Source organism: Pseudopodoces humilis, chromosome 7 (genome assembly GCF_049639895.1).
Source record: "Pseudopodoces humilis isolate 2021_Gansu_Grassland_sample_001 chromosome 7, ASM4963989v1, whole genome shotgun sequence".
Taxonomy (NCBI): Eukaryota; Metazoa; Chordata; class Aves; order Passeriformes; family Paridae; genus Pseudopodoces; species Pseudopodoces humilis.
This window is the reverse complement of record NC_142206.1, coordinates 57,302,349-57,314,930: the sequence shown is the minus strand read 5'-3', so window position 1 is coordinate 57,314,930 and position 12,582 is coordinate 57,302,349. Positions and strand designations below refer to the sequence as shown.

The following is a 12,582-nucleotide window of genomic DNA, read 5'->3' as shown; positions in this document are numbered from 1 at the left end:
TGCTGGCCCACGAGACCTGCCCAGAGAGGGAAATGTAGGATGATCTCCTGTCACTGTGCTGAGCAAAGAGCATTGAGCAGCCTTCTGTGGTCATGGGAGGTCCTCTTCTGAGATGATCTGCACGTAGCCAAGGGTCTGAGCGAGTGAGAGCCAGAATAACGTCACATTACAGGTTACGTGAAAATAGAAAATGCAAGTGTTGGGTTTCACGCTGCTGGACAGAAGTCAGGAGGAGACAACAGACACTGTTAATGGGTTTAACGTGCAGTGTGGAGAAGCCAAGGGCTGGAGCTTTGCCTCGTGTGGTTAAAACTATGCTTACCCAGCGAGAGGCAGACAGTTTAAATTTAATGGCAATTACAGAGATAGAGGCTCTCTGGGATGACACTGCCAGCACAGAGCTCTCGCACCTGCAGCACTCCTGCCATCTCAGAGCTGGGATGAGCATGGTGCACTGTGCAGCTAGCAGGGATTTGGGAGTTCTGCAGCATGTCCTGTGGGGCAGAGGCTGGGAAGTGGCAGCGTGCCCTGGTGACGTGGTCAGCAGAGCTGGCCCAGCCCCGTAGCTGTCTCTTGCCTCTGCTCTTGCATGCTCATGACTGTGTTTCTGCTGGCTCAGATGTAAGGATGTTGTATTTTGAGGTACTCCCAAAGCCTTCCAGGACGTGGTGGATGTTTCAGGGAACAGGAGAAGGTTTGCTAGGGGGATCTCCAAGTGAGTCCACCAAAATTCCCCTTCCAGCTGTATCTTTAGGGGCACACCACAACAGTCAGCACTGCCCAGGACTGAAAAGGTGTTTGCTGCATTTAAACACGAGCCAAGAATAAACTGTGCGTTCCAGCCACATTGTGGCAGATTCCTGAAAACAAGGCCTGCTTTTATGCTTGGAGGGATTCCTTGCCCTGCCAGGAACCACAGAGAAGAGCAACAGGAGCTTTGGCTGTAAACTACTGCTGAAGATGAGCTGTCAGGGGCAACTACACACAAGCCTCTCCCTGTGCTCGCCTAAAGCCTTTCCAGGACAAGCCTTTGCCCACATGCCACAGCCATCATTTGTGATTCTCAGAAAGGAAAAAATAAGTGTCTCCTGCTGAGCATCCCGCCCAGAGCAAACACTGCAGCATGAGACAGGCATGGGCACTGTCCTTGGCATCCAAATTTCACTGGCCACTGGGTAGCTCGTGGGCCTGCCGGGAAGGGCAGCAGCGTTGCAGAAGGCTTTTTGCTGGCTTGCGTTGCCAAGCCATCTTGAAGAGAGAGGATGTGTGATCTTGTGATTAAATCCAAGCTGGAATTCAGGAAGTTGGTGTTCAGCCTTTTCTCAGGGGGACAGGGGAAAATTTCTTAGCTTCCATCCTTCGATTTCCCATCCATTCAAAAGAGGCTAAGAATACTTTTCCTTATCTCTTTAGGAGAGGATGTGTCCCTGATTGTCTTACACAATGTCTCCTTGATCTTTCCAGTGCAGCAGTGTGGCTGAGGGAGGGCTGTCTGGAGTCCAGTGGCCTGTGGAAATGCCAGTGCACTACAGAGCCATCCAACCCCCTGGTTTTCACTTTAGGATCATAGATGGAGGATGAACAGGATCAAGCTAGATTCAGATTTCAGCTCAACCATAGGTTTTTATATTGACAGGGAGATGTCACCACCTACATTACCACTCTCCCTACTGTTCCCCCTTCCCAGAGAAATAAATATCCAGCCACAGGGCAAGATCCAGCATGAAGGGGCTCTGAGACCCTAAAATGTATTTCGTTTTTTGATCCTGATGTGGGCATCAGAATGACTTTGAAGGTGGCTTTGTCAAGGCCTCACCTGTCACAGTGCTGCTGTGATGGCTCTGGACAGCTCTTGGGCCAACACCCAAGACAGTTCAGAAAATGAACTGTGACCTGTTTGTGCTGCTCAGAGCTCCATCAGAGCTCCTCTCCTGCGTCTGCAGTGGTGCCTGGACCTTGTCTGGCAGCTGCAAAGCAGAGGTGCTACAAGCTGGTGTATTTTTAGGCAGGCATTGCCCAAGTCTGCAGATGACCCCGTTCTTTCTGGCCGTGTTCCTGGCCGCAGGCTATTCCCTGGGCAATCTCAAGGGCAGGCAAGCTGATAAGCTTTGTTAGGGCTCTGTCATTTTGGCAGCTCTGCTTTCGATGAGGAGCTCCCAGACTGTTAGAGGTGATGTATTGGAAAGCTGTCCCCCTGCAGCTTGTTGGGCTTCAGGTCTCTTGTGACAGTGACAAGGAGGTCCCCACTCCAAGGAGGGCTGTTGGGGATGTACTCTGCTTATATTAGTGCACTGCTGGAATTGAAACAGCTGGGAGGACTTTAAGACTTTGCCTTATGATGGAAGCATCCTGTGCTGCCCAAAGATTCCTCCTGCCCCTGTGGTGTGATGTCAGTAGGGAGTTTCTTCTCTTCTCAGCTTGGATAATGCTCCAGATGGGGTTTATCAGTCAGACTGATAACAAGGAGATCTGGGACTGAAGCCCCAGCACCTCAGGAGAGTAGGGAACGTACTTTCCCTCTGCTGAGGCCTTGCTCTGCTCCCCAGCTCCAGTGTCTGCCCCAGTGCAGCTTTGCTGAATCTGAATGTGGCCTGTGTGCAGCATTTTGCTACATCACAACATCCTTACACAATCTGACAGCTCTGGCAACCTCTGCTCCAGTGAGTCCCAGAGTTAACGAGCAGGAGCCCTGCCAGCCAGGCTTTTGGTGTGCTTGGAAACCCATGTGGGCAAACTCCTGCAGCACCTGCCTGCATTAAATGCCATTGGCAGAATGATGCTTCTTCCTCCCTTTTGTAAGAGATGAAGCAAAAGAAAATCTCTCCTGCCTGCCTTTTGTTTATTTTTTTGTGATGATGGGGTTTGTCCAGGTTGCAGATTGAGCTTCTGAGGCCTGGGATGGTGCCTGCATCTGTGTGGGGCTGCTCCAAGCACACAGTGACTCTGAATGATTCTCATTTTAGGGACCTGAAGCTGGACAACGTACTGCTGGACTACGAGGGGCACTGCAAGCTGGCAGACTTTGGGATGTGCAAAGAGGGCATTCACGATGGCATCACCACAGCCACCTTCTGTGGCACGCCAGACTACATCGCTCCAGAGGTACAGAAAACCTTTCTTTGGTCAGGAAAATGGCCACCATGTGAAAAGTGTAGGTGAGCTTTGGAAATGACAGTGTCTCTGGCTTTGCCTAATTTCATTGCTGAGCTCAAGGTTTCCTCCTTAGATGCATTATCAGCCTCTTGTGAAGTAAAGTCTGAGTAAATCTTCAGGCTGCTGTATGCACCAAAATAAGCCTATATTTTTCTATAGAAAATGTGAGGTGAAAAATGGAAATACAGCTGCAAAAATCTTGAGAGGCACATACACGTGCTGTCCCAGATTGATTTGAAAGGAGATTGAATTCTCCTTCATTACACAGTTCCTTTTTCTACCTCTTCACACTCCCTGTCATTCCCCAATCTCACTACAAAATTAATAAATACCTCTTTAAGGAACAGCTGCCCTCCAGATGCTGCCAGATGTTCTGACAAGGTTTCACATCCTTCAACACAATTGAATTTCTGTCTGTGGTTGATGTTTGCACCATTCTCCCACACTCACACTGCTTCCCCTCTCCAGCTGAAAGCCTTGCTGCTGGAGCCAGGTAGGTGTTTTCTTCCCAAGGGCAAGGAGGAGGCGATGTCAGCTCACACATGTGGCTGCTCAGCTGCTTCTGAGGCTCAGCCAGTTTTGCTGGAGTGTCCCTTCTCCTCCAGCTCAACCCCAGCATCATTCTAAGGGCTTGCTTCCCAGGTGACCCAGTGTGGTGGTTTTTAGCACTAACTTCCCACTTTTTTTCCTTAAATGCCAAACTATCACACCCAGACAAGCTAATTCAGACTTGCTTAAAGCATCTGATGAACCTTTTTGCTGATCTGGGGGTTCCCAGAGTGAGATCACTTTATGTTGCTGGACATCCACCAGCCTAAGAGAGAGCGCTGCTAGCGAGAACTTCTGTATCACTGTTTCCAAATCCTTCTTTCCTCCCCTGCTCCGATATGAAGCTTCAGGGTTGGTGTTTCTTTCCTGTCTGTGCTGCAGATCCTGCAGGAGATGCTGTATGGCCCCGATGTGGACTGGTGGGCCATGGGGGTGCTGCTGTACGAGATGCTGTGCGGCCACGCGCCCTTCGAGGCCGAGAACGAGGACGACCTCTTCGAGGCCATTCTGAATGATGAAGTCGTCTATCCAACGTGGCTCCAGCAGGATGCAGTGGCAATCCTCAAAGCAGTGAGTTCCTTTGGCTGTTTGCTGTCTCTCCTAGCTTTCTCCAGCCTAATTCCAGCAAAAGAGAGCAGGGCTGGGATATTGACACATAGAAATCACGTGAGACCCTGACCCTGACACTCTTCTTATCGCAGATTGAAGAGTAAACAGAAAAAACATCCTGCCACACTTAAGTATGTTTGCATAGTTATGGCCTTTGTATGATTTAGTAGCCAACTTGGCAGGCAGTGTGAGCCTGTCTGTGTGTCTGGGCATTCCCCTGCTTGCTTAATGATTGACAGTGTGTGGTCATCTGCCTGAACAAAAGCAGCAGGTAAATACAGGGTTTAATCAGTAGCAACCATATGGCCAAGAAGTGAAGGCTTCCTGATGATCCTCCGTGGTGATGCTGGTGTCCTCCAGGGTTGCTGCCTGTCTGCATGCAAAGACAGGGGTTTGATTTTTGTGTGTGGGGGGAAAAAACGGATCTGTACAGCAAAAGGTTTGAGGAGAGCTGTTGCTGGTGACACTCCGTCCTTGTCCTGCCATATATTCCTAACTCTTTCCATGAGTTCACATCTTTGTTCACATCTTTTCCATTTATTCACATCTTTGCCTGGGACATGAGAATTAAGCTTTTAAGATTTTGGGCTGTGTGTGAGCCTAATGAACTGGATCTGCCTGGCTTTTCTGTAAAGAATCAAAAGGTGATTCTGTGACAAGAATGTTAAACTATGAACTGAGAGACCTAACTTGGCTGTTCTGCTACTGACTTCTTCCTGGCCCTCATCACATCACCAGATATCTCTGAGAACCTTTTGGAAAGAGAAGGATCAGCATATTCCCTTTTTTTTGAGAAAGTACTGTGGACAAAGATGCATTTAAGAGTGGGTACCAATAAATATTATGGTAATAGAGGATCTAAGAAGTAATTGGATAAGGTAGTAACTTATAGAAGCTCATGGAGCACTGACCCAATGAAATGGGGTAGTCAATGATGGGACCATTTGAGGGAAAGAGGAGAGTTTTTAGTAGCTAAAATCTGGAAATTTCCTGCTGAAGGGTTTCTGTTGTATGTGAGTCAAGCAGTTACTTCCTTTAGCTGAAAATATATCTGATAAATTTTACAGAAATCAGCTGACAATGAAATCCACTCCTGGAGGAGTAAGAGGAGCTTTGAAATCACAAGTTGTGCTCAGAGTTGATTGTTTGTGATTTTGGAGGCTCTCTTGGGTTTTGGAAATAACTCACTACATATTTTAAATATAAACATGAACTTCAGACTCATTGCAGCTTCTGGAGCAGCGTTTATGTGGTTGAACTGGGACTCCTAAGTACCTCTTAAGTACCAATTCCTCTTCTGCAGTGACAAGTACTAGAGGAGTGGATTTGTTGCAGGTACATTGCATAATTATGAGATGGAGGTAAAATGTGGTCATGTAGATGCTTGTTATAACAGGATCCTCAGGGTGTAATAAAATATCATTTGTGTTTGAGCCTCTTGATGAAAGAAGTGTTTTCCTCATTCTGGTAGGGCCTCCCAGAAACAGCCAGTGCAAGCTGCAGTCACCCCAGGCTGCTCTAGTTTGTGTTCAGAGCCTAAATTTTAACAGCTTAAGGTTCCTTCTGTGATTAACAGACAAGGAACATGATGAGAGGAACTGGAGGAAGAGGGCCAGAATTGAGGAGGGAGCTGAGACTTTAAATAGAAAGCACTGAGCATCTCCAAAACCCAGTCAGCTCATTAACTGCTGGTTCCTTGCCTGACAAAATTCTCTCCAGCCCCTCTGCTTGTCTGCTGTATTATGTGTTGCTGGTGACAAACAAATGCAGTCAGAACTGCCTCTCTGAAATGCACATGTACTGCTCAAGAGAAGCACTACACTGTGTCTGCTCTGGGGAAAAAGGCTGAGATTTGGGGCATTCACCAGGAGTCTTGGGATTAACTAGTGGGAATTGACAACTGAGATGTTCACTGGACCTTCAGTTCCTCAGTGTGGCTGCTACCTGCAGGTGATTGTTGCATCTAATTCCACAGCACTGGTGATAGTTGGCTACAGGCTGAATTTCTGCAGCTTCACAGTGGCTGCTGTTCACTGGAAGGGTTCCTTCCTTACTCCTTTCCTTCTTACACTGAGTTCTAAAGAAGCATCAGAGCATTTTTGCTTTAGTGGGAAGGAAACATCCTGTTAAGAGATTGTTTGGGGCTATAGATTAAAATGGAAGCCACACACAAAGACACTTGGATTTCTTTTGAATATAAACAAATGCTATCACTGTTGAGGTGTTACATTTTCATTGCACTGATAATGTTTGGTCAGTATTTTTAGGTGTTAGTATAACAGAGTGGTAAACCTGGGTTTTTTTTTGAGAAAGACAAGAGATTTTTCTAGCTGCTAAATATGTAGATTTTCTTTTACACACACTTTCTGATGCTAATATTTCTCTTAGATGCAGCATTATGACTAAATGATCATCTTCTAATTGCTATTCTGTTTCTCTCCAACAAAACATTCACTCAAGCTCTGTGATTTAGAGCTGTGACAGTGCTTCCTAACCATGATGCTAAGAGCTGTGGAAAATCAGCATCCAGCTACTTCAGTGACATAAATGATTGTAAGTAATTACATGGCATGGGAAGCCCATGGACAATCAGGGAATTAAACCTGGATTCTCTTGTATTGCAAGCTAAGGCCTTGGTAGCCTTAATAACTGGATTATCCCCTCACTAAAAGTTGTGGTCTCTAACCTTGAACAGGACTAGAGAGAATTCACTGAGTTTGAATGGTACAAAGCTCAGAATGAAAATCAAATTCTTCTGCTAGGAAGATGCACTTAGGTGTAGGTGCTTAGAGATGCTCTACAAATAGATATATCTAAGTTTAGAAAGCACTTGATCCAATTGCCTTTGTAAAGAGCTTCATTTTAAACAAGGATAGTTAGTCTATTCAATACTCATTTCACAGATGCTGTTGCCTCGTTTGGCTTTCATTTTGCGTAATTGCATTTCACCAATTTCCCCCATCAGAAACCAAGTGATTTCTGATGATTGCACCCTGTTCATCTTTGCAGTTTCTTGATAATAACAAAACTAGGTTCTTAGGACCTCATTTACATCACTGGGTGTTCCTGGAGGGTTTGTGAACACTGGTACCAAGGAAAACAAAACTAACCTCAGTGCTCTGGGACTTTGTGTAGAATTGAAAGCAGAAATATTTGTGCTCCGGAAAAAAAAGCTTTTTTATCTGTTTCCCTTTCTAATGTTGTTTTGTTTTTTTTTTGTCCTTGTAATTTCCCCTGAAGGGCTGGGGAGGGAGTAGGACAGAGGTAAATCAGCAGGGTTTGATGGAGTCACTATTCCCAGGGGAGGAAAGTTGAACTTCTCACTTGTGTACCCTGCCCTGTCTGAATGTGTCACTGGGAAATTCAGGTACTGATGCTTCAGGTCAGGAGGAGAGGACTCAAACTGAGCTCTCCTCTGCTTGTGTGGGCAAGTCAAACTGGGCATGGATTTGCTTGTAGGAGTAGTAAAAGTGCAAAAGAGGAGAATTGCTGCTGAATGGATTCAGACCACTTCAGCTTAATCTACACATAAATTTTCCTTTGATTTTAATTCCTGAAGGAAAAAGATTTCTCCATTGCCCTCCCTGGATGCAGTTACAAGGAGTTCATGGCACTTACAAGGAGCTATTGGGTTTGTGTGTGTCAAATGAATTCCTTCAAATACTCTTTGCCATCAGCTGACAGAGCAGTCACCAGGGTCTGATCATGGAGAGACTGAGAGGGAGAAACTGTGAGTGTGCAGAGAGCAGAGGCTGCTGCACCAAATCTCTTACAGGGAGACTGCAGCCAGAGATAACTTTGTTACAGCATATCAATATTCTGAATTTGTTAATTGTCATCACCAAAAAGTGCTGGAGCAGAGAGGGGAGCTTTCCAGGCAGGCTGAAGCTTTGGGATTCAGCTGAGTGAAATGCAAAATGAAATACAATCCTCTTGCTTCCCATAAGCGGGCTGGGGGTTTGGCAGCATGTTTCACTCACTTTGTGCGTGGCTTTCTCAAAGGCAATTCAGCCACACTGCCTGGCTCACAGGCAGCTTAGTTTGAGGGGAGAATGGAGAGACACACTGAAAATCAGGTCTCGGAAGTCGGTGGCGTAATGGGAAGCAAATTCCCAGGGAAAGCTGCAGGGATTTTCCTTTCCAAGCATGGTTTCAGATGAGGAGAGCAGGGCTAAGCCTATTGAGTCACCCCATGGACTGGTGATCTCAAGTTGCAGTGCTTGGCCCAGAGGCTTGGAAATTTGGATGAGCAATTGCAGCTTAGATGTTTTCACCCTCAGAGCCTGGTAACAGCAGGGGCTGGGAAGCAGCATCTCCCTAGGGAAGCGTTAGCACTGCTCTGCCTTCTGCACCCTGGATTTCCAAACTCCTGTCACAGCTGGCTTTGCTAAAGCCAAGGATGTATCTTGGCATTTTTGTGCTATCCCCCAATCTTAATGAAGCTCTGAAACACTTCTGGCCTAGCTGAAATGTTCCCTTCAAAAGTGAGGCTTAGGCAGCCTCACCCATAGTTTTATATTTTGGGGACACAAACGAGACTAAAGCCTGTTCTTTCTCCAGCTGGTTAAAGACATGCATTTTGAGAAAAACACTTCTGGAGTTAAGAGAGTGGGCAGAAGTGGTTATATCCACCTCCAAGTGGCTTTTGTGTGAAAAATAAACACCAGACAAGAAAAGGGGAAGGTGCAGAGGAAATTTGCTGTGGTTTTAGCAGCCTGTGCTCTCTCAGCACAGGTGGAACGGCACCGGGGAGCCCAAATGCCCTAGGATTAGTGTGAAGAGTGAGAAGGGTGGGAAAGTGAAAGAGCTTGGCTGAGGGCAAGCATGAGAAAAATTGCATCAGCACTACAGTGCCAAGGATGCAAAACTAAAACTTGATCTGTGTTTCTAGAGAACAGCAGCCTGGAAGTGACTGAAAAGGCAAATGGTCTGGTTGAGTGAACTCTCTCCTGCTTTGTGTCACTGAGTTCCTTTTCCCCTCCCAGATACCACTGAGCCTTTGTTCTTGCAGAATTCTGTAAAATCCCCTTTGCACTGTCAGGTTAACTCCAAGAGGCTGTCCTGTCTGGGAGTGTTGCTTCAGACCCAGCTGCAGCAATGACAGTGCTCTGTGGGCCAGAAGGAGCAGGGTCCTGCTCTGATTTGTGGTCCTGGCCTGTGTTTTATGGACTTGTTTCTGGCTGTCAGAGCACAGGGTGAGGGAGCTGGGATTTCCTATGTGTATCCATGTGCATACATAGAAATAACTTCAGTGGAAGTTAGGAAAGTGTGTGTATGTGTATGGTTTTCTTCTTCCCTAAATTTGCAGCTGATACTAGGTGAGGAAAAACTGTATTTGAAGGGTACCTTCTTATGTCCATCCTTGTCATGAAAAGGAGCAGTGTTTCCCATAATTTTTTCAGGAAGCCTAAATGATGATAAAGTGAGATAAATTTTATTACTATGTTTGTGTGTATGAGTTGAATCCAGGACTCCCTGGGAAGTACAAGTTGTCATTCCAAAGAAATACTGAGGAGCTGCTCATGTCCCACGTGGCTAGTGCACAGGGCAGTCCAGTTTGGCTGGATGCAGGATAACAGCTCCAGCAAAGCCCCTGGAGATTCAGGCTGTGCAGGCACTTAACGTAATGAGCTGAGAAGAAAAGATTTGAGTGATCACAGAATGGTTTGGGTTGGAAGGAGCTTTAAACACCATCTAATTCCAACCCTCTGCCATGGGTGGGGAAACCTGCCACCAGACCAGGTTGCTCCAAACCCCACCCAACCTGGCCTTGAACACTTCAGGGATAATTCACAGCTTTTCTGAACATCCTGTGCCAGTTCCTCACCACCCCATGGTCAAGAATTTCTTCCTTATAGCTAGTCTATATCTCTTGTCTCAGTTTAAAACTGTTCCACTTGTCCCTATCTGCCTGTGTAAAAAGTCCCTCTCCCTCTTTTTTATAAGCTCTATAAGGTTTTTATAAGCTTTAAGTACTGGAAGTGTCCACATGCAGATAAAAAAGAAAATTCCCTGGGACACTTCATCCAGGGCTTACTAAAGGAGAGAAAGCAAAGTGAGCGCTGAGCTGTGCTGTGGGAGCAGTGAGCTGCCCACCCTAAGGGTGCCACCTTGAGTGCCAAAGCCCTGGTGAGGACCCCTTGTTTTCTGAAAGGCTTTGTGGATGGTGAATTCTCTGTGCTGAACCAGACTGGCCCCCCCACCACTGTGGGCAAATTGAAAATGCGTGATGAGGAGAGGAGGCAAAGGGATGCAGCTCTTATGCAGAAAGAGTTAGAGGCGGATTTTTTTAACGTAATCAAAGCAAAGAGCCTGCTCTGACAGAGGAGTGGAGGGGAAAGGGCTGTTTCCAAACTGCTGCCGAGGATGTCTGAATTCAGGAGAGGTGTGGATGATTCCAGCTGCCTCCTTGCTGCAGCTGCTCGTCCCTGACGTCAGCAGGACGGCGAGGTCTTCTGGACTTGGGAGAAGTTTATTCTGTTCGTACTCTGCAGTTGTTTGGGGTTGAGCACCCCTGGGTAGGGGGAGGTCAGGAGTAGCTGTCACCAGCTCAGATACCACAGGGGTGTCTGCCTCCTCCCTGAGCACATCACTCACTATAACATCTGTGCTTTCTGCTGCCTTCATGCCTCACCTTTTCCCTAAGTCCTGTGCAGTCAGTTTGGCCCCTGTGTAAACTGGACCAAACCCCAGTGTTTGTGCTTCCCAGCCCTCTCCTGAACACCTCCAAGGAGTGAAAAGAGGCAACCAGATGCTGCTGGTGTCCTTGTGTCACTCTGCAGGAGTTGGGTCTCCCCTTTGCATTTGTATCCTGCTGATCTGGGTCAGGTTCTTCCTTTCCAAGTGACAGGAAAAGGCAGGTAATCTGTTTCACATTCAGCGCTGGAATAGGCAGAATGAACTTGTTTCTGAATGAACCAGATGTATTTTTGAGGCAAAGTTCAAAAGGAAAAGGGACAGCACGATGGTGGACCCTCTGAAATCAAAGAGGGAGCTGGATGAGCTCATTGCTTTATCCTCAGAGCTGAGGAGCCTGCTAACAAAGGCAGATAGATATTAAAAGTGACTTCAAATGCCAATAAATTATTCTCCTTGGCATCTCTTCAGAGCTGGCAGTCTCCATAAATTCTCTTGCACAATTTGATTAAGCTTTGGCTTTCAGAATGAAGCTGATATTTAAACCTCTCTGTGAAGCTCTGTGCTGGATCTGTGTACGCATTTTTCCTTTATTTTGTTTGTCAGAAATGCTTTCATCTTGCATTTCCTGGTTGGCTCCACAGCCACTGCTGCAAAAGCAGGGCTTTAGAGCCTGTTGTCTCCCAGCTGGGGAGGAGTTCTGCAGTTTTAAATGATCTCTTGCCTAGACTTTTTCTACCATAAACACACCGTGGTGAGGTGACAAGGCTGTGCCCCACCACAGGTTCCTTCTTACCTCATTTGCCTGCACTTGTACATCCATATCTGTAACTGCTGTCTCTCTCCTAATTCTCAAACAGCAAACAGCTTTCCCCAGTGATTTTAATCTCTTCTGTTGATTGATCACACCACTTTCTTCAGCACTTCTCTTCCCTACAGTGATAGTCCCAATCTTCTGAATAATCCACTCTGAAAGAAAACTACAGATATCTGTATAGAGTTTGCCAAGGCCAAATTAATCTTGAAATAGTCATTAGGTCTTTTACCATTCCTTTTCCAACAGGCTGAAATTAGCTTCTCACTTAAGTCTTCAGCGTGCAAGCTCAGATTTACTTCAGAAAAAGCTCCTAAACCAGCCTATTGTAACATCAAGTGTGACTCATCCTCCTCTTTCCTGCCAGGGATGGGGGAAATGAAGGTGTATTCATAGTGCCAACATTGTCTTCCCCATCTTTTTTTTTCCTCCTCACTCCCTGGTGCTCACAAGGAGCGATTCCCGTGTCTGAGCCTGAGACTTGTGGCCCAGGCTCCTTCCTCAGCTCTGCTGTATCTAAACTGATATTAAAGACCCACAAAAGGGGTTTGGTGAAGTCCATTAAAATCCAGCCTTGTGGTGAATCCTAAGGATTCCCTTGAGAACCTGGGTCCAACCTGGCATGGGAATGATTGCTGTATGATGGGGCCAGCTCTGGCTGTGCAGCCCCTGGCAGAAGGGGCCAGTCCATCTAGCTGGGAGGTCTTCACACTGTGATAGAGGGAACAAAACTCTGACTGAGCTACCCAGGGCTTTAGGTCTTACTCATCCTTGCAGCTTTGAACTTTATGACATGCTGTGTCTTTTCAGGAACTTTAAAA

At 46.6% G+C, this 12,582-nt stretch overlaps 1 protein-coding gene across 2 annotated transcripts in view; it reads left to right on the top strand.

The window, feature by feature from the left end:
- Positions 1 to 12,582, top strand: part of PRKCH (protein kinase C eta) — a 113,081-nt gene that overhangs the window by 90,063 nt on the left and 10,436 nt on the right. For both annotated transcript variants that reach the window (XM_005520049.3, XM_088057738.1), the window contains exons 11-12: positions 2,964 to 3,102; positions 4,084 to 4,272. In XM_005520049.3, coding sequence (XP_005520106.2) covers positions 2,964 to 3,102; positions 4,084 to 4,272 — 328 coding nt within the window. The remainder of the gene's footprint in view (positions 1 to 2,963; positions 3,103 to 4,083; positions 4,273 to 12,582) is intronic.